We start from the raw sequence: 22139 nt of genomic DNA, 5'->3' as shown, positions 1-22139 counted from the left end.
CAAATTAATACAGAGCATAAGAAATGGATAGAGTTAAAAAGGGAACAAGACTGACTGTCATGAGCTGGGACTTGCAGGCAGACACTCAGAGGCTCATTATAAAGCCTTACCTTGTTGCATATTTTTGGTGGTTTTTAATTTAACCACTTTATGTGTTTATTCACATTGACCCTGGGGATAAGTGCAAAGGCCTCACACATGCTGGTCGTGTCCTCCATCACGCAACTATAACCCTGGCTTTCATAATAATTGTGGCATTTAAACTTCATTGCCCAATCAAATAGAGGTCCTTACAGACTTATTTTAGTTTTCTAAGAGGTAGATTCAGTGACGGTTTGAACAGTAAAAGGCAACTAAGAAAGACTACTGAGGATATCAGTTGGGCGCCCTAAATGGCATCTGACTGACCAGGGGGGAGTCTCATTGGGGTGAATTGACAGGAAGGGGAGAGTGGTAAGATGGGAGTCATTTGAAGAACTGTCAGATTTGCCGTTGCTTGACTGTGAGGCACTAAGCACAGGAAGGCTAAATGATGACTCAGAGTGAACAAGCCTCCAGATGTAACACAGTTGTATAATGAAGACAGGCAGGTAGGTCAAGAGAGGAAGTCGTTAATGATGAGTTGATAAAAATGCCCCTAGGCAGTCCGAAAACCTGAGGGCCAACTGCTGTTGAAAGCAGTTCTTTACCTAGGCATGCATAAAATAACACCTACTCAATTGTGTGATTTATTTATAAATAAACTGTCATGAATTAAACTTTCTGTAATAAAATAATTGAGTAAAGCTGGTTAACCAGGTGTACTGAGGCACACCTATAATCCCACGTTCAGGATAATGAGGCAGGGGACTGAAGGCCAGCATAGGGATATAGCAAGTATGTCTCAAACAGAAAAAGAAGAGTCAAATCTTCTTAGAACTAATATAAAATAGCCCCAAACCTTCCTTAATAGCAATAATTTTTCATGGTTTATCCATTTCATCCAAGGCCAAAAACCTGTTTTTTGTTCACTTAAGCAATCTTGTTAGTAATCCTTTTTACATCACTTCCAATTTCTCTACTTCCCTAAATAGTAAAAAGCAAGAAACACCTGTGGGTGCCCACTAAACACCAAGGTTTCTGGGAGGTCCACCCAGTTATTAAAAATAGTGCTGGGTATTACAATAAAATTGTAGTGTCACAAGATAATTTTAAAAGAAGGAGGGACCTTCTTAGGAAGACTTTAAAGTAAGAAAACATCATTATCTTCCTAAGCACAACCAGTAAGTGTACTAAGAAGCAGTGATACTGCTCGAATAATTTCTCTAGAGTTTCACTGATGAAATGAGACAGTTTATGAATCTACTAAATGACAGCTGGATCAGGGAAGAAATAAAGAAATTAAAGTCTTCCTAGAATTCAATGAAAATGAAGACACAACATACCCAAACATACCCATACACAACTTATGGGACACAATGAAAGCAGTGCTAGGAGGAAAGTTCATAGCACTAAGCACCTTCAAGAAGAAATTCAAGACAGATCATTCAAGCAACTTACTAGCTCACCTAAAAGCCCTAGGAAAAAAAAGAAGCAGACACACCAAAAAGGAGTAGACGGCTGAAAATAATCAAACTTAGGGCTGAAATCAATAAATTAGAAACAAATAAAACAATTCAAAGAATCAATGAAACCAAGAGCTGGTTCTTTGAGAAAATCAAAAAGATAGACAAAACCTTAGCCAAACTAACTAAAAGGCAGAGAGACAAATTAACAAAATCAGAAATGAAAAGGGGGACATTACAACAGACTCTGAGGATATCCACATAATCATTAGGACTTACTTCAAAAGTCTATATGCCACAAAATTTGAAAATCTAAATGAAATGGACAATTTTCTTGATCGATTCCACTTACCAAAGCTGAATCAAGACCACGTAAAGCAATTAAATAGTCCTAGATCCCCTAAGGAAATAGAAGCGGTCATCAAAAGTCTCCCATTCAAAAGAAGCCCAGGACCAGATGGTTTCAGCGCAGAATTCTACCAGACCTTCAAAGAAGAGCTAACTCCAGTTCTCTTCAAACTATTCTACAAAATAGAAACAGAAGGAACACTACCAAACTCATTCTAAGAAGCCACAGTCACCTTGGTACCTAAACCTCACAAAGACCCAACAAAGTAAGAGAATTTCAGGCCAATCTCTCTTATGAACATTATGCAAAAATAAAATAACCATAATAAATGCCAGTGTTTAGCATGTCTCTCCCTGTGAAGTTTGACCGTGGTCAGTTTTTAAAAATTGAGTTTCAGATTGAAGAATTAATTAAAGAATTTCCAACACATGTATAATAAAACAAGATCACATCCATCCCCAACTCCCCACTCTAACTTCGCCCATCTGCCCTCCAACATGTCCTCTTACAATTTCATATCTTCTCCTCTGTTTGTGAATAACCCACTAAGTCCACAGAGTGCTGTAGATATGCACGTGGGTGTCTGATCATCCACTGGGGCATGAGAGACACACCAGTCACCACATTCTCCAAAAACTGATGATTCTTCTTTCCCCAGAAGCTAGTGCCTGACAATAGCTCCTCAGTAAGGCATGGTTCCTGGAAAATATACCACACATCTGTGGCCCTTGGTCATTCTTATGCTTAGAAAAGCGTAGTCCCCAAGGAACTGTAGCCAAGGAAACCACTCCAGTTATCTCATACTCCCAATAAGAAGAGTTTGGATGTTATCTCAACGAACAACAAGAAGCAGAACTACATAGTTTTGTAGTCCCTTTGCTCCTCTCCGTCTTCACTTGCTAGGTCTAAGCCAATTCATCATGATAGTCAACCAGGATTTGAAGTTAATCCCAGACTTTCTTTGCTACTTGTTCCTAAGACATTATTTGGGACCATCTTCTCTCACTATTTGCTATCAAACAAATGAGAAACTGCACCACTTGTTTGAATTTACCAATAAATACATGGCCAAAAGTCATATAAATTGATAATGCTCTACTCTGAAAGACAATAAAACTACGTCAAATCATGTGAAGTCTGAATGCCTGGAACCCTGGACTACTGCATCTTCTGTTACCAGAATGCTCACCTGTGACAAATACTCCTTACCAGCTCTTGATAGCTGCAAGTGAGAGCCTTGGCCACTGAAAAAGAGTGAGGGGGGGGGGATGCTTGGGAGTCCTTTATGATCTATCAAGGGACTATAAGCAGAATCTTTCCTTGCCTAGCAGAGACTAGTCAAAATTAATAAAATATTGTTTTGTAAATGATAAAATATTCTCCCTTATATAAAAGATGGTTGGGGATGAGGATTGGAAAAAAGTTCTGCTTGGTATGTGCGTGTACACACATGAAAACCTAAGTTCAGATATCCAGTACCCACATAAGAAGCCAGGGTGGCATACACTTGTAATTCTAATGCTGGCAGGCAGAGGCAGGAAAACTTCAGTGGCTCCTTGGCCATCCAGTGAACATCTGGTCTCCACATACAAGAGCATACTCACCCATATACAGATGTGTATGCATACACACACACACATACACACACTCAGAAAAAGAAAGAGAGAGAAGATGGTTAGAATTTTTGCTTTCAACCCACAAAGATCAAAGCAAAAGGAATGCAATAGAACTCATCCTGGAGCAAATTCCTTACGCACCAGATGAAAAGGGGGGAAAAGGTAACTGGAGGAGACAGCTGTCAAGACAAGGAAAACTGTGGCTAATTGTTGAATTTATCACCGTAGGCTCATTACTCACAGCCATCTAAGCAAAAACTACATTTGGAAAACAGGAAGTGTCTTCAGACATCATTTTCCCGTTCAACGAACTTTTCCACACTTTGAGCTCTTCGCTAAGATTCTTCTCTATTAAAAGCTCTTCCTATGGAGTCTTGCTTTTCTGGATTGAATGTCAAACTCCCTAACTTCATTCTTGAGCCAACCATTTGAGAAAAATCTATAGCTTCCAGCTTTTTCCTAGAAGATTTAAGACTTATTTGTGGTTCGCCATATCTTTCCCTCATATTAAACTGTAACTCTTGAGGCAGGAGATCACCTCTTTCAACTTTTTTATGGACAACATTAAACCTCTCCTGGGTGTAGGACAAACAAGAGTTCAAGAAAGTCTATTAAAGCAGAAAGAAATATAACTTTTTAGTGATGGTAAAGCAAGTTATTTCCAAACACAATATTGTTGTTCCCTTATTGCAAATAGTCATTAATTCCTCGTTCAACAAACAATAGCAGAAATTTAACTCCATCAAACAATAAAAAGGTTCTATCCATTAGAAAATAGATAGAAATTCTTCCATTTTTTTCTATTTCCCTTTCATTTACTTTCTGTGTTACAAGCAGTTTTTATTTCACTTGTAACAATCCTAATCTGACACTTCAGATTTAATATTTTAATATGACTACACACATATATACATACATATATACATATACATATATATATATGCGTATATATATATATAACTATGGTGCCCCAGTGCTGCAACATTTCCAAACATTTGGCTGCTAACAGAAAGCTTACAAGTCAAATAAGACAAGAATTTGCTCTTGAGAAACTCAGAGTTTATAAGAAAAGACAGAGTAGTCAGAAAGAATTAAACCTTAACAAGAAAAGACCGAGAAGTAGAGCTGTCCATAAACATTCAAGAAACTGAAATATTTGGTAAATGACTTGCAATTTAATGAATAAAATAATGGGGACATTGACTTACTTAACTAATTTACATATATGACTTTCTGGCTGTTTAGTTTGCATAAGTAATAAATAATATTTACTGAACATATATCAGGCATTATTCTAAATACACAAAAGAACATGTAAAAGTAATTTGTTCTTTCCTTTGTCCCTATGCAGTGTAAGAGTCCTATTTTATAGATGGAGAAACCATGGAGAGAGAAGCTTAAGTAATTTCTCCAGGCTAAGAAAGGCTACAGCATGGTTGACATTCAAATTCTGCAGACTAATCTGTTCTCAGTTTCCAGCATTACAGTACAGTCTCATAGTTCAGGAAACAAGGTTTTCATGTGCTGAAGTCACTCCTGTTATTTTATCAAATCATTTGAGAGATATTGAGCCAAACCTTAGAAACACAAAATGTTCTCTAGAGTACTTCATTTTGTCATCCCTGTGGTGATGAATTTTGATCTGTGCAGTTCATACCCCTAACACTTAAAGAAGAAAAGATGGCTTGTGGCTCTTTTGCACTTTATAGAGTCAGTAATATGATCCAGCCTTTCTGAATATAAATTTGTTAATTAGATGAAACAAATAAATGCTGTATGCAGAGAATAACAACAATTCTGTGTTCCCTGGCCCTTGCTCTAGCATCGTAGAGCATGTGACAATAGTTTGCTCCAGGCATAACTTGTCTGAAAGTGTTCACAGATCCACTCCCTGCATTCCCAAGCACCACTTCCATAAGGCATAGTTCTGATTAAAACCAACCTCCATGTTATTGAATAGAAAACAAATTGTACAAAAATATCAACTATGATGACACTTGTGAAATTAATCTGTTTATCTAACTTTGTTTCATAAACTCTCCCTCTTACCTGGTCCACTTGCCTGTTTCATGCACCTCAGCAAATTTCTCTGTGTTTTATCCCTCATGTTCCTAGCTATCAGTTTAACGCTACAGTCCATTCTCAGTATATATGTTAGCCACTTGCAACTTTCACCACAGTCCCTTTTCTCTTACCACATATGGGAGCTAGCTCCTGAATCACAAGCAAGGTTGAGCCATATGAGGATGGAGCATCCTTGGAGGAAATTCAAGGTGATTCCCTTTCTCTGTGTAGTAGAGTGCTGTGCCTCCTTGAGTGAGATATTTGTACTATGGGAATACAAGTAGAAACACAAAGTGACTGATGAACTAAGAATATATCACAGTCTCTGAAAGTATCACATGTGGTTTAGGGTCGTGACAGTGGCATTGGAGGGGGCAATAGTATTGGAGGGGGCAATAAAACATGCAACTGAGGTTTAGCAATCTATGCAGACAAAGACAGACTTACAAGAAAAGGACTTGTTAATGTTATCCTCCATATTAGCCTCCACTTTGGAAGACAACATGAAAAAAGGAAGGATGAGAAAGAAGTGTTAGCTTGTCATTTCTTACAGACACAGAAAAAGAATAAAAATTAGTAGTATGCTAAACACCCATTTCTGAGATCTGAAAACTTGGCTCTCCTGAGCAGAATCAGTCAGTGTGGAGGGAGAACAAGGAAGAGGTATGTATGATATCCCCACTATCAGTCTCACCCTTAACAGAGGAAGAGAAAATCCATCACTGAGCATTCACACAGGAGCACTAATAACGAACTGTATAAGAACCCAATCTGGTTTATGAAGCAAAGGGACTTGGGGTATGAGCGCGAACAGCATCAATCTGAGAGTCCAGGTTGTGGAGACACTGAATAACTGCTCACACACCCTTGAGACAATACAATGTGTTTGTCCCCAAAGAATTGGCTCAAACAGTCCATTAGGGACATGTAGTTATACCTAGCTGGGGTCCCTAGGAATATCAGGGACTAAAAGACAAGAGAGGAATAACTTTATTACTGAGAAAACTGGGAAGGAGAGAAATGGCGTTCAGTGCTTGCTCACCAAACGTAAAGGGAATGAGTTTGCTGACGAGCTAAGAAAGAAACTAATTCCCAGGAGGCTTTGTTATTTTACCTAGCTACAGGTGGGGCATGAGCTTGATGATGCAAAAGATGTTATAGTAGATCTGAATGACTTAACATTTAAACCAGGAATTACACAAAGCGGTGTGTCCTCGGCACCCAGTGTCCAGTGTGATAAGATTTGTGAAGAATCAGAGTTCCTAGGGCAAATTTTAACAGAATTCACATGCTGTGGAGAGAACCTTGGAAGGATTTAAGGCCTAAGCACTAGTTCACCAAAGGTTCGAGAGAAGGAATACAAGACAGACTGGTACAGTTAAAAGAAATTGTTTGCCCTAAAGGTAGGCAATTATTTCCCCAGAATATTCTATATGCATTTCTCCCCTATGAGAAAATATATTGGGGGGGGGGGGGTGATTGTACCACCCAGCCCAGGATTCCTTCAGCAGCAGCAAATATGGCTGACAGATGGATAACAGGCATGGCACTGGACCAGAGTCTGTCCTTGAGCAGTGGGTAAGAGTGCAGCCATGACCCAGGCTGAGCCAAGGAGTGTGAAGCGGCGCAGTGGATACCATTTAACATGGAGAGATGCACAGTGGTCACACAGTAGTGCCCCAGGATGAGAAAGCAAGACAGCTTATGGAGAATCATGCCTCCCATCCATTTTGCTCTATTCAACATTACTCTCTTTATAAAACAGTTGATACAAATTGTAAGATCTTTTAATGCTTTTTAAAAAGACCTCCTTACTTTTTAAAAAGTATAACCCTAGCTGCTAAATCCAAAGACCAATTGGCACTTGCCTAAAGTGGACGGTATTAAGCCTTAAGACACTTTGCCCTCTATAAAAAGGTTTCATTACATAATGCCTTCGAGTGTCTTCAATATGTTACAAATTTGGAAACACATCTAAAAGAAAAGTGAAAACATTTGTCAAAGATTCTGAATGAAGGTACTCTGAGTGGGAAAGAGCACTCTCAGAATCCATAGGTTATTAAGTGAAAACCTTGGTGCCAGGAGTAGGTTACCTCCTGTTCTAATTTCTTCTCTGTTGCTATGATAGAATACTCGGACCAAAAGCAGCCTAGTAGAGGAAAGAGTATGTTTCATCTCACCTTTCCAGGCCACAGTCTATCACTGGGAAAAGTCCAGGCAAGAACTCAATGCAGGAACTATGGAGGAATTCTGCTTGCCAGCTCACCCTTAGGCTCACACTTAGCTAGTTTTCTTAGCTAGAGACCACCTTACATCCATTAAGCAATCAAGACAATTCCTCATAGAAAATCTCACAGACCACCTGAGGAAGAAAATTACTCACCTGAGACTCTTTGCAGGTGATCTTGAGCTGTGTGAAGTTGACAGTTACATATAAGTACAGCATAGACCCATAAACTGTTGGCTAGGGAGGCCCTTGAGTTCTCACAAACTGCAAAGTCTGTTGTTCCTGCTGTTTCTTACATTCTAGAACTGGAGAGTCAGTCCCTATTGCTGAAGACATTCACATTTTGGTTTTAGGATATTGAAAATCCAAGCTGGAACTAAGATGGATGCCACCTCTGTATCCCCTGGCTTTTACAGTACTGGAAAGTCCTAGGCAAGTGTCTCAGGGGGAATTGTCACCAAAAGCCCTGCTCAGTTACGGACTCAACATACTACATTATCAACTTGCCAAATGTGACCTGCACAACTGTTACTGGTTCAATCAACTGATTTGCAATTTGCTTTAAGACTCACCAGAAAAGGGAACTTCTGTTGGTGCCATAAGCAGAGCAAGGCAAAGATCTGTGGCTGGAGAATGGATAGGTTCCAGTGTTGTTTGGTTAAGGAGTACAACATGCCTATCAAATTGCCTTCTAAGTGTCTGTATTTACACCCACAGATTTCTGCTGCTGTCAGGTTGGACCTAGAGGGGAAACTTGTTATGAGACCATGACTCACACCTGGTCAAAGTACTGAGACGTGTGACTGTTTCTGTGCACAGTGACTCAATGTTCAGCCATAAGTGGAAGAAAATGCCAACAAATCTAAATCAGCCCCACAAAAGCTCAGGGAGTATCACGAAAAGGTGGCAGAAATGGTGTTAGAGCTGAAGGAAGGAGCACATGATGAGGCAAATATCTCCTCTGATTTGTAACCTTCACTCCTGTGGGGAGTGGGAAAGGACTGGGAAGCTACAGAGATGGAAGAGGCTTAGGGGAGGAATCTCGAGGCCGCTCTCTGAGGTGGCGTAGAGAAAAAAAGAGACTCTTTTGTGGGAGGAACTGCCTACAAGTCACAAAGAGAGCTCCAAGAGTGCAGCTTTCATGTGTCCTAACCCATTCCAAGCTGGGCTGTTCAGTGGTACAGCTACCTTTGGGTCACACACGATCCTTTAAAACTCCATCTACATGTCTGTAAGATCACCTCATTGTCTGTAAAGTTAGACTTGGGTAGAACTGATTCTTCAATCTGTCAGTGATGCCCTAAAAAGGTGAACAGAATTAGATGATGTCTCCCCAAGTCACGACCCACTCGTGTCCCCAAGATGCACATGATTTGAAAGGTACTAGAATATATAAGAGGCACACCTTTACCTGAAGGACAAACACTGTAAGGCAGCTTCCAGGAGGCTTTACCCATGAAGGGATGGCACGTTTTACTGATGTAGCAGTTTTGTCACCATTGTGAGTGATTTCCCACCCCCACCCCGTTTACCTATGATCTCACTAAACACATTGGCTCACCAAGCTGGATTTAGGTGGATCATTTCTTTGATATATCACAGATGACAAATGTTCATTTATCTTTCCTGAGGAAACAAAAGCAGGAGCTATGGAAGTCTGGCCCCCTCTGTTCTCTCTCTTATTTACTATCCATGAGATAAGCAGATTTGTTCCATCACACACTTCTGCCACAATCTATTACCTCATCATAGACCCAAAGCAATGACGCCAACCAATCACAGCCTGAAATACTAAAAACTGTAAACCATAATAAGTCTTTTCTCTTTATAAGTTGATCATCTCAGTTCTTCATTTATGTTACAGAAATCTGACTGATGGGGACTGCAATAAGGGCTCCTTTCCATAATATACAGAGGTTTTTAATCAATAAGGGAAGTTATAAGATGGCACTAATTTGAACAAGAGATTTACTAAAACCAAACTAAATACGTGAATATATAAGATTCTCAATCCCAAGTGCTATGTAAAACTGAAAAATGCAAAGAAGACTTCATCACCTTCCATCGGATTGGAAGAAACATCACGTTGCCTTCCACTTCCCACAGAGGGAAAAAAGAGGGAAGCTGGAACTACCAGACCTGACACATTGGCTCATACAGTTTGAAGGGGCTACAGGGACTCATCTAAGTTAGAATGGACAAAGCCTTGAGCAAAGATGGGAACCAATGAATGATTCCTTCAAGAAAACAATTCAATAGATATCAAGATGTTGGTCACACGATGTGACCCTCACAGAAGCACACAGCTAGCTCCTAGATTTTTCCCTTGGAACAGTGATGGAGATGGTACTCTTTTCTGTATGAGGAATGAAGGTAGCAGTTGTTGGATTCTTAGATAGAACTCCTGGTCCGACTCCAGGAACTAGTGAACATTATCCATGTGACCCTAGCAAGAGTACCAAACTTCTGCTTGCTTCTGCTTCGTCATTCCTCATAAAAACACAGATAACAATCATACTGAGTTCCTAAATTACTATCTTAATGCTTAGTACCAGAGTACCCAGAACCATGCTGGCATAATGTAAGTGTACTCTGAGTGGTAAGTTAACCATATTATTATTTCAAGGCATATGGAATATTTTTTGCATGTTTAAAATCCACAGTGGTGATCTCATATGCTCACATTCATCCTCAAGGGAGCAGACAATGTCCCTCTCCTGGTAAAAGCTGCCGGTGGGCTCAGAAGGAAACTGGATCAGCTGAACTTTGTTCTGGCTCAGTTAGGGTAAGGAATGGTGGAGCTCCACAGTCAACACACACTGTGTAAAGAAGTCCTTCCTGATTGCTACTTCCTATGCCCAAAGGCAGGAAGCCCTGTACTTGCTTGAACAAAGGGTCTTCTCTGAATGGCCTATTTAAGATGATCAAACTCCATGAAACACTGTCACAATCACGTTCTTCTCAGGCATTTCTACAGGCTCCTATTTCTCCCACCTAAACTTCTATTCAAATGCTTTCTCTTCACTACTTTGTGGCACCTCTTTTCCCTTTTGATCTCAGAGCAATTGATCTAATATTTAGCCAGCAATTCTGATATAGATCTAGCTTTCATTTCATATACTACATTTTCCTAACTATGACACTTCCAAAGAAAACAAAAAGCAAAAAACTTTGGAATGTAATACCTTATACTACTTTTATAATACGACGTGTGTGTGTGTGTGTGTGTGTGTGTGTGTGTGTGTGTGTGTGTTTTCTTCTTGGTTAGATAATAAATGGAGCTTAGGACAGAATGAGATTTACTTGGAGGGGTTCAGAATGAAAATACAGAACACTAGATAATCTAGAGAGAGATTGGCCCTTTTCTTGCCATAGGTAAGTTCTTGTGTCTATCTGCCACAAGCTTCAGGATGACCGTTTGTTGAAAGACAACTCCCCATGACATTTCAGCACATCACACCAAGCTTGTTCTTTAGTTTTGTGTTTTGTCTTGTTTGGTTTTGTCTGTGAGGTAGTGAGGATATACTCAGGTTTTCACCCATGATAGGCAATGGCTCTACCCTGGGGCCATCCTTCCAGCCCTGTGCTACACTAATTGTTATGCTTGTTAATACAGTAAACTCTTCTAGAAGGTACAAATGTGTCTTTTCTTGGAAGTAGAGAATATTTGTTTCCTTACCAAAACACTAACATCACATATCCTTCCAGGCACATGTTAGTCAGGTTTGCCAGCTGCCAGGAATAAAACTGGGGGTTCCAAAGTTAGGGTTCCTCATCAGACATAAAAACATCATTAGAAGCACTCACCAGAACATGGCTATGTAACCCCAATGCAAGAGGAGAGGCAAGGAAGCGTGAAGCTGAAACCAGTGGCTATATGCTAAGTGTAAAAGTCATCTGTGCCGGACCCAAGGGTTTCACGTCTTTAGTAGTACCAGTCATTTTGCAGTAGGTGAATTTATCATCTTGCAAGTATGCTCTCAGGATACACATAGTTTCTGTGCCTCAGTTCCCCTACATGCAATGGGGAGGAAGGGGCCCTACTTCACAGCCTTCATATGTAAACTAACTTACAAATAAGACAATCCATACTTAATTCACAACCTGTCTATACTTCATAGATACACTCAAACATTGTTCAAGGTAGCAGGTGACCATTGGCTGCCTCTCACCCCACTAAACAGCCAGCACACTGGCTTAGCCCTCACTAACCACTCTGGATCACTAACACCAAAGGTCATTCTCTCATCAACATTGCTTATCCCCAAGACAGTGACTAAGCTGGCTTTTTCTCTGCTTTTTTTTTATTTATTTGTTTTGTTTTGTTTTTGACAGAGTGTCATATACACCAGACTGGACTTGAAATCTCTGTTAAATCCTAGGAGGATTCTGTCTGTGTTCCTGCTCCTTTCTAGTTCCTTTCTTCCGGTCACATACATATTACATGAAAGGAGCTAAAAAAAAAAAAGGAGGATGTTTTCAGAAAGGTTTTAAGACAATTCTAAATTCTCATGAAATTATTATTTAGTGATATGATAACAAAAAAACAGTTTGTGTAAAATGGGAGCAAAGAAAAGCAGTAGCCAGAGTGCAGCAAAGGTGAGTCATGGGATCCTTACTGGAAAAAGATCATAGCAGGGTAAGAGGGAGGGGGCTTGGACCTGTAGGGGGGGAGGAAGGGAGGGGGCTACAAGTGGGATGTCAAGTGAATACATAAATTAATTAATTAAAAGGAGGGAAATCAAGAGTTATTTAGTTATGTAGAGGTATTATTTTCAAATGTTGAATCTTTATGAAAGTATTAAAACAAGAATCACTGGAGCCAGGAATGGTAGCACATACCATTAATGCACTTGAGAGGCAGAAGCAGGCAGATTTCTCTGATTTGAAGGCCATCCTGGTCTACGCAATGAGTGCCAGGCCAACCAGGGCTACCTAGTGAGACCCTGTCAAGAAAGAGGTGGGGCAGTACTGGAAAGAAATTTTTTTTTTAAAAACAGTAGCTCTGTAGCCACATACATATTGAAACACAGCTTGGGAGGATGGAAAGAAGATAAACATTTAGCACCATCAGGCCTCAGGGAATCTGAACTCTTGGTAGGTATAAGAACTTGAATAAGTTACCCATCCTCACCAACCTTTTGTTGACCTCTGGAGTATGCTAAAACACATCCCCAACCACTCAATACATTCTAACTATCATTACTGGGAATATTGAAGGCTAGCTGGTAGGTTACTTCTTCAGAAAGTAATTTAAAAAATAAGAATATTCACAATCATTTCCCAGAAGAATATAAGATTTCAAAAAAAAGCATGCTGCATTTGCCAGATATAGCACTTTAGAACTTAGACTACAAGTTTGTAGAAACTCCGGGTGCTGAAGATTCCTTTGAGGCCTTCCAACACTGTCAGTCTTAGATAACCACTTAGGGAGCTGGATAAACTTACCTGTAACAAAAAATCAAAGAGAGCCATTTTGGACCACTCGTGGTGATGGATTCCTGTGCAGCCCCATTCAGGTCTGGGAATGCGGCCATTCAGCCAGCACTTCTGTTTCAGCAACTGCTGATAAGTTCCCCAGGTGACCTTCACAGAAGAATGGCTCTCATTGCTTGCAGATGCTAGGGAGGAGTCCCAGAGAATGAAAGGACGAGGTTGGCCATCTACAGAATCAGAAAAGCAAAGAGTTCACTCAGCATGCTGCTCTACTGAGTGGGCGAGTGTCCTTGGGAAGGTCACTTACTCTCCCACATCCTGTCCCACCTGTCCCATGGGGAACATTTGGTAACATTTATTAACCAAATTCCATGGTCCTGGTGTCTTCTCAAGTTTCAGTATTTTTAGATCAATGATACTCATAGTCAGTTATAAGTCTTATGACATGGAAAGTTACTCTAGACAGTGAACAGAAAATTTAACAAGATTTATAGATGTGGCAGGAACAGGCTACTAACTACTACTCAACCATCCTCTAGTTAGTATGGTTTCATTCCACATCTAAAACAGCAGCCACCACAAGGAAGGAAAGAATCCAGACATTTATAATTGTCTATTCAGGGTCTGAGCAGAGAGGGCTCTGTTTGTAATAACAGCTGTCTGATTTTCTAAGGCTACATCAGGATGCCGGGGGTGGGGAGAATTTTTAGAAGTCACAAATTTCAAAGAGAAATTGGATGCTTCACCTCAATTACTGGAGTCTCCAAAGAAGGAAAGTGGAAAAGGGAAACATTTTTGTTTCTCTGTTTTTCTTTTCTGAAAAAGCACAAGAGTGCTGCTCTTGAGAAGAGGTAACACATTCACATATAACCTCATACAGTGTCTTTAAGCAAATGCCACTTCTTCAGCTGTGTGTGCATAGACGATATTTTTTAAAATGTCACTCAAGTTGTTTGGCTCTCAGTCACTGGATACAAATGTAATTTCTATCATTGCTAAGCTGAATAAAGTCTGATAAGCCCCAATGGAGTCATCAACAGGCAAGATCATGATGGAGTCTACTGAACAACATTTCAGGCTTTAAATCACTTACAAGCCCCCATTTCAGCCAAATAGAATCACAGAGATGGTGATGATTAGGGTTGCTTATAACTCAAAAGTCAGTGTGGTGCTCTTGAAGAAAACAACTTGATTACAAGCATCTAAAAAGCCCCCTTAACTCATTCTGAACAAGCCCAAACAATAGAACCCTGAGGAATTCCGAGCAGAGTGTCCAGACATGCCAGGAATTTCTGAAAGCCCTTTGAAACGGCCTTGGATGTTTGAAATCTACGACTTCCTTCACCACGCTAGAAACCCAACCCCTCTTGCTTGAGTCTCGAGGTGCGCTTATCTGCAGTTGACAGTCTTCTGCTTAAACCGCTCATTCTAAAGCTGGAGGCACACCAGCAGTTTTTAACACATTCACTTATCCGTTCTAATTGTCCCTGTCTCAGCCTGTTCCAAAGAAAGCTCATTCTCCCCTTCACCAACAATATCGGGTAAAGTGTGAAAGGTCTTTGGCTCATACAGAGTACATACTCCACAGTCACTGACACACAATTAAGAGACAGAAGCTAGCTCAAAAATCATCAATTTTGCCATTACATTTCTCCTTCCCATTACTTTTTACTAAGCTGTTGGGTCTCCTGAGACCTAATTCCTTTCGAAGGTAGACAATCTAAACAATTGTATATACCCCAAATACCATGCAGATTTTTTAAAACAGAGAATAAAATCCATATAACATCTGTCTATGGTGTGAGGAAGACAAGCCGGGCCAGGGTGACCAAGCATGAATACAAAATACCATGCAGCTTTCAGAGACAACCACATGGCACATCTGAACTACCAGAGGCTGTGAGCCAGAGTCCTTGAAAACGTGACTCACAGCCAGCACTTTTCATCCCAGACCAAGAAAGTGTGCAAAGGTAAGCCAAATCCTAACACTGCGTGTCCAGAGGACAGACACTATGGAGGACAGGCAGGAAACTGTTTCCTGCACAACCCCAACCCTGGGAGAAGCAAGAAGTGGTCTACAGCAGTCAGAAGCCTTCTAGCCTTTCTGCATCTTTAAGAGCATGCGCGCCTTACTATAACACTAACTAAAAAGAAGTCTCCTCGTTTTAGGCAATGAAGAAAGTTCTGCATGAGAATGTACCGGTAAGAAAAACCCAGTTGTCTGCAGCCCAGGAGCAGCTATATGGCTTTCTGAAGTTTCCCTGTCCCCTTCACTCTCACCCAAATGAATAAATAAACAGAAATTCGGGAAGAGAACAAGGCCAACTCGTGGTTAACCCAACAGACCTTTAGCTCTCTGGTCTATGACTTCCTTGTCTTGTGACATTAGACTAGTGAGAAACCTGCCTCCTCCTCCGTATCTCGGGAGTGATCCTGGGTCTTCATAAACTGCCTTTGCTGCTATTAAATAAGACTGTACGCTAAAAGAGAGAGAGAGAGAGAGACTTGTATCACTCCTGCCTGGTACAAACATTCAGAATTCCCTTCCTCACGGGTTTTAGACTAATCCAGCACATAATTGTTATCTGTACCCCCCCCCACTATGTAAGATCAGCATGAGGGATAGGTTTACGCTGATTTGCACATTATGCAGCATGTAAACGTAACTCACCAACAGGTAAAATAGTTACGTTGGCAAATTTAATTAAATGAAAGAAAAAATAAAGCAAATAGATAAAACTGCCATCCTAGAGTTTAGCATAAATGCATATGGCCAAGAAATGTTTATGGCAGCTGTTTCCACATTTGCAGCCCCTTCGGCCCCATAGCACCTCAGTCTCCATCCAGCCTTTGCTGCTTGCTGAGCAACCACTGTATATCAAGCAGCATCTCAGAGCCTAAAGCTAAATTATAAACGAGCAGGTGCCAACTTTTGTGTTTACTACCATGAAGTTGAAATTTTCCCAGGATAAGAAAGCAAAAATTACACAAAGGAAAAAAATAAAGCCGTCTTATATATTCGGATCCTCCTAATTGTTTCATTAACTGTTATAGCCCAACTGTTTATCTTACAATTAAATATTTGAGTAGCACTGCTGGAATTGTGTGGTCTGTAGGCTATGCAAATGGCAGTGAGTAAACACTGGGGCTTTGCCAGCCCCGTGGTCTCGATCACGGCCATTCAGCTACACGCATGGTTCAGCGTCACAGTGGCACAAAAGAGTGGTAAATAATAAAGCAACAACTAGTCATGGCCGAGCCAACACGGCTTTATGTAGTAAACACTGAACTGTGAATTCCATATGATTCTCAGCTGTCGTAGTAATACTATTAATCCTTTCATTATTTTAAGTCAAGTAAAATTACAGACATCAGTTAAAATCAAAATAGGCCAAACTGTAATCCTTACTAGCCTGCGGGTTTACCAATCTACTCTATAGATCACAAAATGTTTTGATAGTTTTTGTTGTTTTTCTGTTTGTTTGTTTGCTTGCTTGCTTGCTTGCTTGCTTGAGACATGGTCACACTGTATAGCCCAGGCTAGCCTGGAGCCTGCTGTGTAGTTCAGGCTGGCCTCACTTTCACAGAGATCACCAGCTTCTGCTACCCAAGTGCCGGGATTTAAAGTGTGCACCATCACTACTCATGGCTTCTTCCCATCACGCAGCTACAGGCTTCCAGCTGTAGTGACAGCTGGACTCGCACCTTCATTCCTCCCATCTCAGTTCCGTGAGTGCTGAGATTAAAGGCCTGCACTATACTCAGCTGTTTGATATTCTTTGTATTCTGATAATTATGAAGTCATTCTCAAACTGCCAAAGGTGTTTCAGCAAATAAGAATAATTTTTTCTCCAAAGCCATCCATACTTCTTCAGAAAGACATAAAGACATTCTCCCCTGTCTTTCAGGGAAAGGGATTTCCTGAGAACAAACAGAAAGCTGGTGACAGTGAGTGGAGCACCAGGCCTCTTGCTTTTCCACCCTTGCTGTTCAGTCTTCCTACTAGAGCTGGCTGTGTGTGAGCCCTGTGGGTAATAATATGTCAGCGTGGCTGCAGATCCCAGAGTGTGGGTGCCACTGACGGGAGAATTCCACTTTATATAAAATATAGCTTTAAGGAGGAGTAAAGGAACACTATAGATATGAAGTGATGATGGGAAAATGGTCTTTGAAAACAGGAGCCCGGTTAAAGGCGTTTGCCCTGAAGGGTTCTTGAAATGAACAGTGTTCATCTCCTCCCATTCAGATTTGTCAAAATGATGCAGTGCTGTGCTCTCTGGAGAAATCTTAATGGTGAAGAGATAAAATTCTAACTGTCAGAGTGGTGGGAAAACAGCCTTTAACAGATGTGTGGATGTCCGTGTGAATTAAAGGTTACACAGCTATCTTAAAAATGAGACTTGCCAGTAAAACTCCTTTCTTCTAATATCTGACTATCTCCTCAGAATTTTGATGTTCTCTCAAGTCATTTTTTTTTTCTTTTACTCAATAGCACAAAGAAGACATTCTCTGGAGAAGATGGACATGAAAGTTAACCAAGAATGTATGCTTTATACAATCTCCTTTGTCTACATGTATTAAATGTCTTCGCTTTAAACACTGGCTGACTGGCTTTGCTGCACTATGCAGGCAGGCCAAGCATGCTGGTGGAGTTTGAATGTCTGCCTGTATTTATCACCAGACAAAAATAAGCAAAAGCGTTCTGAGCTGTGAATCAAAAGTCCTTTCTATCACATGGGCCAGGTTCCAAGACTCCTTGTGAATGAGACTAAAAGGAAGTAATAGTCCAGCTCTGAGCCCGTCGGTAAACACAGCTCTACAGATCCAGGAAAGAAAACATGGGCAGTCAACACCAGGGGAGCATCTTCATGGTAGGAACAAATTCCATGGGCTCCGCCCCAAGCATCAGTGAGTCACCGACAGAAAGCCTTAGACTACAGGCTGTCCCCCTGCAAAGAGCAGGACAGTGTTCATGCGCCCTGCCCCGGTGGCCTGGTAGAAAGGATCTGGGTACAAAAACTTGTTAGGTCCTATCAACTCCATTATTCCGCAGGACCTGGCAAAGCACGATTTGAACAATTAATAAAGGTTATATAAAATATATTAATATGCTATAAAATACATAATTATATATTTTAGATTATTATATATAATGTTATATAATATGCTATACAAAATTTTATATATATATATATATATATATGGGTTTGGCCATATATATATGGCCTGGAAAGATGGCTCAGTGTTGAGCTTTGCTGCTCCTTTAGAGGGTCGAAGGCCACTTCCCATCGCCCGCATCACCCACATCTGGCAGCTCACAAACTCTTACAACTCCAGCTCCCAAGGATCTTATTTCTTCTGGCCTCCAAGGGCACCAACACATATGGGTCATGCATACATATGAACACAAGGGCACACATAAATTAAAATAATTAATCTGTTAAAGTGTTGACTGGAGCTCAGTGTGGTGGTACCGACCTCATTCCAACATACAGAAAGTGAGGCGATGGCATTTTAAGTTCATGGCAGCCTGGTTTATACTACATGGCCTAAACTACTTGAAAGAGATATTATATCAAAATACCAAGGAAGTGGGCTTGAGCTCACCGGTAGATGCTTTGCCTAGCATTCCCAAGAATCTTGCAAATAATCTCTCTCTCCCCGCCTCTCTCTCGAAGGTTATATATGTACATACAGGCACACACACTATTATTCCACCTATTTCTCTTTCTATTTCATGATTGCAATATAATTACATTTCTCCCTTCCCTTTCCTCCTCCAAACCCTCCAATATACCCTCCCCACTCTCCTTTACATTTATGGACTCTTTTTGCATTAATTGTTATTGTATGCATATATATTCTTGAACAACATATATACAACCTACTCCATCAATATAACTGTATAATGTTGTCTACATGCACACAATGTGACTAAAGCCCAGGCAGGTGAAATCTCTCAGCTTGAAGCTGGTGAGTGTGATGAGCTAAATGTATGCAAGAGTCCCAAATAGAAATGTAAGGTTTGGGTTAGCCTCGAGAGAGGAGTGAGTGAGTTAGAAGGATTCAATAGAATTTCACTTGTAGTCCGGACTTAGGTATTGTTAGTTCGTCTATTCATTTAATGAGTATTTAAAAGTGTCATTTACTTTGTAGACTTCCCAAGTTTGGAGTAGAAGAAATATAAATGAAATATATTGAAAAAGGGACTTTATTATGAAGCTCTCTGGGGTTCCAGGCAAGAGCTGAGCCTTAGAGACCTTAGAACTTAATACAATCAAACAGGTAGACACATACAGCCTGATTTCAATAATTTTTAAAAAGCCAAGTGAATAAGTGCGGGGACAGGAATAGTGAAAGACTGAAGACTGGGCACTGAGGCAAGTGGTTGAAATTCACAGATCACGCAGAGGAGTTTGCTAAGAAGCAGACAAAAAGAGCTGCACCCCATTGTTTATATCCGGAAGCCACCACTGTCTCTTCAGGACCAGAGGCAAGACCCAGCCCTCCGAGTTCAGTACTAACCTACCCAAGAGGCGCAGAGAGAGCTTTCCCAACCCATCTAGCAAGACTTAGCAGCGGAACACCAGCCTGACAAGTCTGACAAGGAAATAAATCTTCATAAGGCTTTACAAGGTTTGCTTGTTTGTTCGTTTTGAAGGAGAAAGAGTAGAGAGACAAGATTATGTCGTTTCCATATGTGTAGAGTCTGCTCTCCCATTTCAGAGAAACATCACTCACCCCAGCCAAGCAGGGGAGGCAACCTGCATGACCACCATCGTGTGCTACCACGCCTGCATGACGGAATACTATTCAGTCTACACCAAGGGAAATGCTGTCACAGGACAGCATGAATGAAAGGGACCTGAGCTAAGCAAGATAAACAGACAAGCAGACCCTGCAGGACCCCATATCTAGACACTAAACTATCTTACCGCTTAGAAGAGGAGAAAGTCTTTGTTGCTAGAGTCTAGGAAGAAGAGATAAATGACTGGGGGCAGGTGAGGCATGTTGATAAAAAAAAAAAAAAAGAACACAAAGTTTCAGTCAGATGGAATAAAGAAGACTCAGTGATCTCCAGACTCAGTGGACAAGGCTCTTGCTCTACAAACTTGAGGACCTGAGTTCCAGGTGTGGCTGCAAGTGCTTTCAGCTTCAGGGCTATGAGCAGGGTTAGGGGTGGGGGCAGGAGTAAGAAGTTCCAGCTAGTCTAGCCAAAACAGTGAGCACCAACTTCACCCTGTCTCAGAGGAACACAGAAGACACAAGACATCTACCTCTCGTGAGTGCTTGGGTGAGAACACTCCCACGTACAAACATATGAGAATGAGAAAGAGAACATTTTTAAAAATTCATGATCTGTTGCATAGATCGGCGGCTATAATGATAATGAGTTGTGTATTTCAAAATTGCTTTTTAAAAAAGCTAAAGTGTTTTTATTATGAGGAGCTACAAAGTATCTGAAGCGATAGGTTTAATCCGCCTGCTTTAATCATGCCACATCATAAATATATATCAAAGCATCTAATTATAACCCAAAAGTATACACAATTATCAACTAAAACTAAAATTAAAGAGGCATTAGATTTCTTGGTAATTTAAACCACTTCTGCAAGAAAAAAAAGAAAAGTCTGTGTATTCGGATACCTACCACTCACACCATACACGCCTTCTCTGGGTTGGACAGAGCTCAGCTCATCCCAGTGTTTCTTTAAGGCTCACCTGCTCAAGGTGAGTGTGCAGCCCAGGAACCTGGAAGAACGTCCTGTGACTTGTCCATCGTGACACGCCTAAGCGATGGAAGCCATCAGCTCCACTTTAAAAACTAACTTTTGTTCTGACCTCTGCCTACAGAGCAGCGCTGGCCACCACTCCTGAAGAGTCTCTGACCACACAAACGAAACCCCTAGGTTTGCCCTTCCTGGGTGTTTATTTTAAAATGCAGGGATCAGGGCTGGGTGTGGCAGCACACACCTTTACCCCAGCACTCAGGAGGCAGAGGCAGTTGGATCTCTTGAGTTTGAGGCCAGCGTGATCTACATAGTGAGTTCCAGGACAGCCAAGGCTGTGTAGAGAGACCTTATGTCAAATAATAATAAATAATAATTCAGAAATCAGATTGGCTTCTGGGTGTGGTGGTGATGTGGTAAGGGGCTGGGCTCTACAAGCACTCACATTTGGGAGGTGAAGCCCTTCTTACCTTCGGATAACCTAGCCTGGGGAGTCTTGGTGTTTATGCAGTTAAGTTCCAACAAGAATGACCTTCTAACACAAGCTGAAGCATACCACTCCCTTCTCTAACACCCTCAATTATTCCCCGTCCTCCACATGCTGAAGACAAAATCCACAGTCCTGACAGGACACAGAACCTACTGCCCATCTAAAACAGACTTCTCTCAGTTCATCCCCTAAATCCCAGTCTCCAGTTTGAAACTACTTGCATTTTCCTGAGTACACACTGCCTTCACAAGCCTTTCAGACCTTTCTACACCTATCCCAGCTCCTACAACTATACACAGGGACCTGTCGGAGACAATTCCAGATCAGCAAGATGGTTCCATGGATTAAAATGCCCTCTGTACACAGCAGATGACCTGAGTTTGAGCCTTGGATCACACTGTGTAGAAAGAGAAACAATTCCTGGAAGTCGTCCTCTGATACACACACAACTACGTAAATATAACAATTGAGGCACATTAAAAAAAAAAAAAGACTTGTTTCATAATGTCCTTATGTCTTCATAAAACTTTTATGTTCTAAGACGTGGCTAATGGAGGAGTAAAAATGTAGCTGCTGTGAGGCCCCAGTAATCTTCGATTTCAGTGGCCTCCCTCAAAATGAATGAGAAAGACCAGAGGAAAAGCTGAGAAACAGATCTGGTGTGCAGAGATTTCCGTACTCTC

General features: G+C 41.0%; 1 protein-coding gene across 2 annotated transcripts in view; it reads right to left on the bottom strand.

Annotated features, from left to right (window-relative positions):
• Positions 1 to 22139, bottom strand: part of Gask1b (golgi associated kinase 1B) — a 51132-nt gene that overhangs the window by 19042 nt on the left and 9951 nt on the right. For both annotated transcript variants that reach the window (XM_060378472.1, XM_060378473.1), the window contains exon 3: positions 13249 to 13463. In XM_060378472.1, coding sequence (XP_060234455.1) covers positions 13249 to 13463 — 215 coding nt within the window. The remainder of the gene's footprint in view (positions 1 to 13248; positions 13464 to 22139) is intronic.

This window comes from Meriones unguiculatus, chromosome 2 (assembly GCF_030254825.1).
Source record: "Meriones unguiculatus strain TT.TT164.6M chromosome 2, Bangor_MerUng_6.1, whole genome shotgun sequence".
Lineage (NCBI taxonomy): Eukaryota > Metazoa > Chordata > Mammalia > Rodentia > Muridae > Meriones > Meriones unguiculatus.
The sequence above is the reverse complement of the archived record's forward strand: the minus strand, read 5'-3'. Positions and strand labels throughout refer to the sequence as shown.